At 42.5% G+C, this 2,024-nt stretch overlaps 1 protein-coding gene across 2 annotated transcripts in view; it reads left to right on the plus strand.

Moving 5' to 3' along the window:
- The window catches only part of dennd1a (DENN/MADD domain containing 1A), a 28,506-nt gene that overhangs the window by 20,433 nt on the left and 6,049 nt on the right, over positions 1-2,024 (plus strand). For both annotated transcript variants that reach the window (XM_023397891.2, XM_023397893.2), the window contains exon 20: positions 1,045-1,109. In XM_023397891.2, coding sequence (XP_023253659.1) covers positions 1,045-1,109 — 65 coding nt within the window. The remainder of the gene's footprint in view (positions 1-1,044; positions 1,110-2,024) is intronic.

The following is a 2,024-nucleotide window of genomic DNA, read 5'->3' on the forward strand; positions in this document are numbered from 1 at the left end:
CGGAGAACGGCCTCTCTACCGGAGGATCCGCAGTCATCGATGATGACGGCTCAGCGGGCGTTACCTCCTCCACCGGTGCAGTCAGGAGGGAGGGGCCACTGCACACCTGGGATGACCACAGGCCAATCACCGTGCACTTCGGACAGGTTGGCAGAAATGATCCTGAAATGGTATAAATTTATAAATGTCTTCAGATTTCTGCACCTTTCTACACCCCACTCCACATTCTTGTCTTCTTTCTCTCTTCCTTCCCAGTGAATCTGTGGAGATTATTCAGGATTGACATTAGATGTAGTGACATCATCATAAAGAGTAATCGGTGCATCATGTTTGACAGAGTTATGACTCAAAGAAAGCGTCAAAAGAAGTGTTTAAAAGGATAAAAGGATCACAAACATTCATTTGGACTCAAGGACAAACTGATTCGATTTTGGTGGTCAAAGGTCAAAGGCACAGTGCCATTACTCAAGACTTCACACAGCAATTATGACAATTTCACTCAAATGCTTCATATTTGATACGACTCTGGACAAACAGGATGTAACCTGGAACTAGTCTGAGTGGAGGAGGGATACAACAACAGTGAGGTGATTCTAGTTTTTACCTGGGACTTATCATCCATCACAATTCTCACTTTTTCTGTCAGCTTACCATATTGTATAACCAGATGCTAGTGTTGCTAGGCGTCACACCTTTGTAATCCCACATGTTTAGTGTAATCACTTTTCCGTACAGTGCAGAGAGGTCTGTGCTATCTCTCTCTCTCTCTCTCTCTCTCTCTCTCCCCTCACTCTTACCTGTGACCTCCACACATCTCTTTATTGTCTGTGCACATTTGGTCACATTTCCTCTCTCCCCTGTAGCTCTCGCTCAGACTCAGGCTGCCTGCCTCACAGTAGCTTTAAGTCCTCTTTAGTTGATTTGGACGTCCAGATTCACACAAACATGATACACATCTAAAATGTTCCTCACTGAGAAGCTGATGATGGTGGTTACTCCAATAACGTGCTCCTGTTTTCTTATCTTATTCATTTCCCTCCACAGGCGCGGCCCCCCATGTTGTTGAAGAGACCGAGCAGCAATGTGAGTCTGGAAAGCAGCGTTGACCAGTAAGCCTCCCTCCATTACATCCAGTGTGTCCCACTGTCTGTGTGTACTTAGGAAATGACATGTACACTTCTGAGAGTCAGTGCAGTAACTCTGAGGTCAAACTGCTCGGAGGGTTCTTTATAGTTTGCAGAGCTGAGTAAGAAAAGGCAGTGTGTTCCTCCTGGACATCACGTCTCTGTTAATTACACTAAGATTAACACTGCAGCTCCTTCACAGTAAAAGCCTCAGAGGGGCTGTGATGCTTCATGCTGTTTGTTGGATATTGTATGTTGAGGAGAGCGAGCAGGAGGAAGGAGCACAATGCAAGTTCCACAGAGATGTAAAGTAATAATAATAATGATGATGAACAGTACAGCAGCAGTTGCTGAGCAGAGTCTCGGGGGCAGCAGGTGGTCTACATTCATTTTGGAACCATTTAACTTTGGTGTAAATGTGAGTGAAGTTCATGAAGTTTTCTGAAAACATTATTTTATTCCCCTCAGGTTCTACTGAAACCACATTTTCAGATAAAATCTTCAGATGCTTCATTTAACTTCAAGATGATTTAGATTAAAACCTAAAAATGAAATGATGAGTTTTATTTGGAGCCTCAGTGACGTTCCTCACGACAGTTTGCAGACACTGAAGTCAGTTAAAGAGCCGTGTTAACTGTGTTCCAGCTGTGAACAGCTGCTGCAGTGGAACAAGCTGAATCAAAGTGTTTGAGTACAGCATTTACAGATGTTGTTTATTGGTTTGTTTGTTTGTGTCATCGTGGTCTAATTACCACTAATCCTTTTTTAACTGACTTCACATTCAGCAGTAAATCACATGATATAACTATCTATAACACTAATACACTGCATGTAAATAAATATAAAACCTGATACTGTTATCACTAATCTTCCTTTTCTTAATGTTCCTTCTCTTTACTT

Source organism: Seriola lalandi, unplaced genomic scaffold (assembly GCF_002814215.2).
Source record: "Seriola lalandi dorsalis isolate HSWRI2012SDOR001 ecotype SW California unplaced genomic scaffold, Sedor1 jcf7180002054939, whole genome shotgun sequence".
Lineage (NCBI taxonomy): Eukaryota > Metazoa > Chordata > Actinopteri > Carangiformes > Carangidae > Seriola > Seriola lalandi.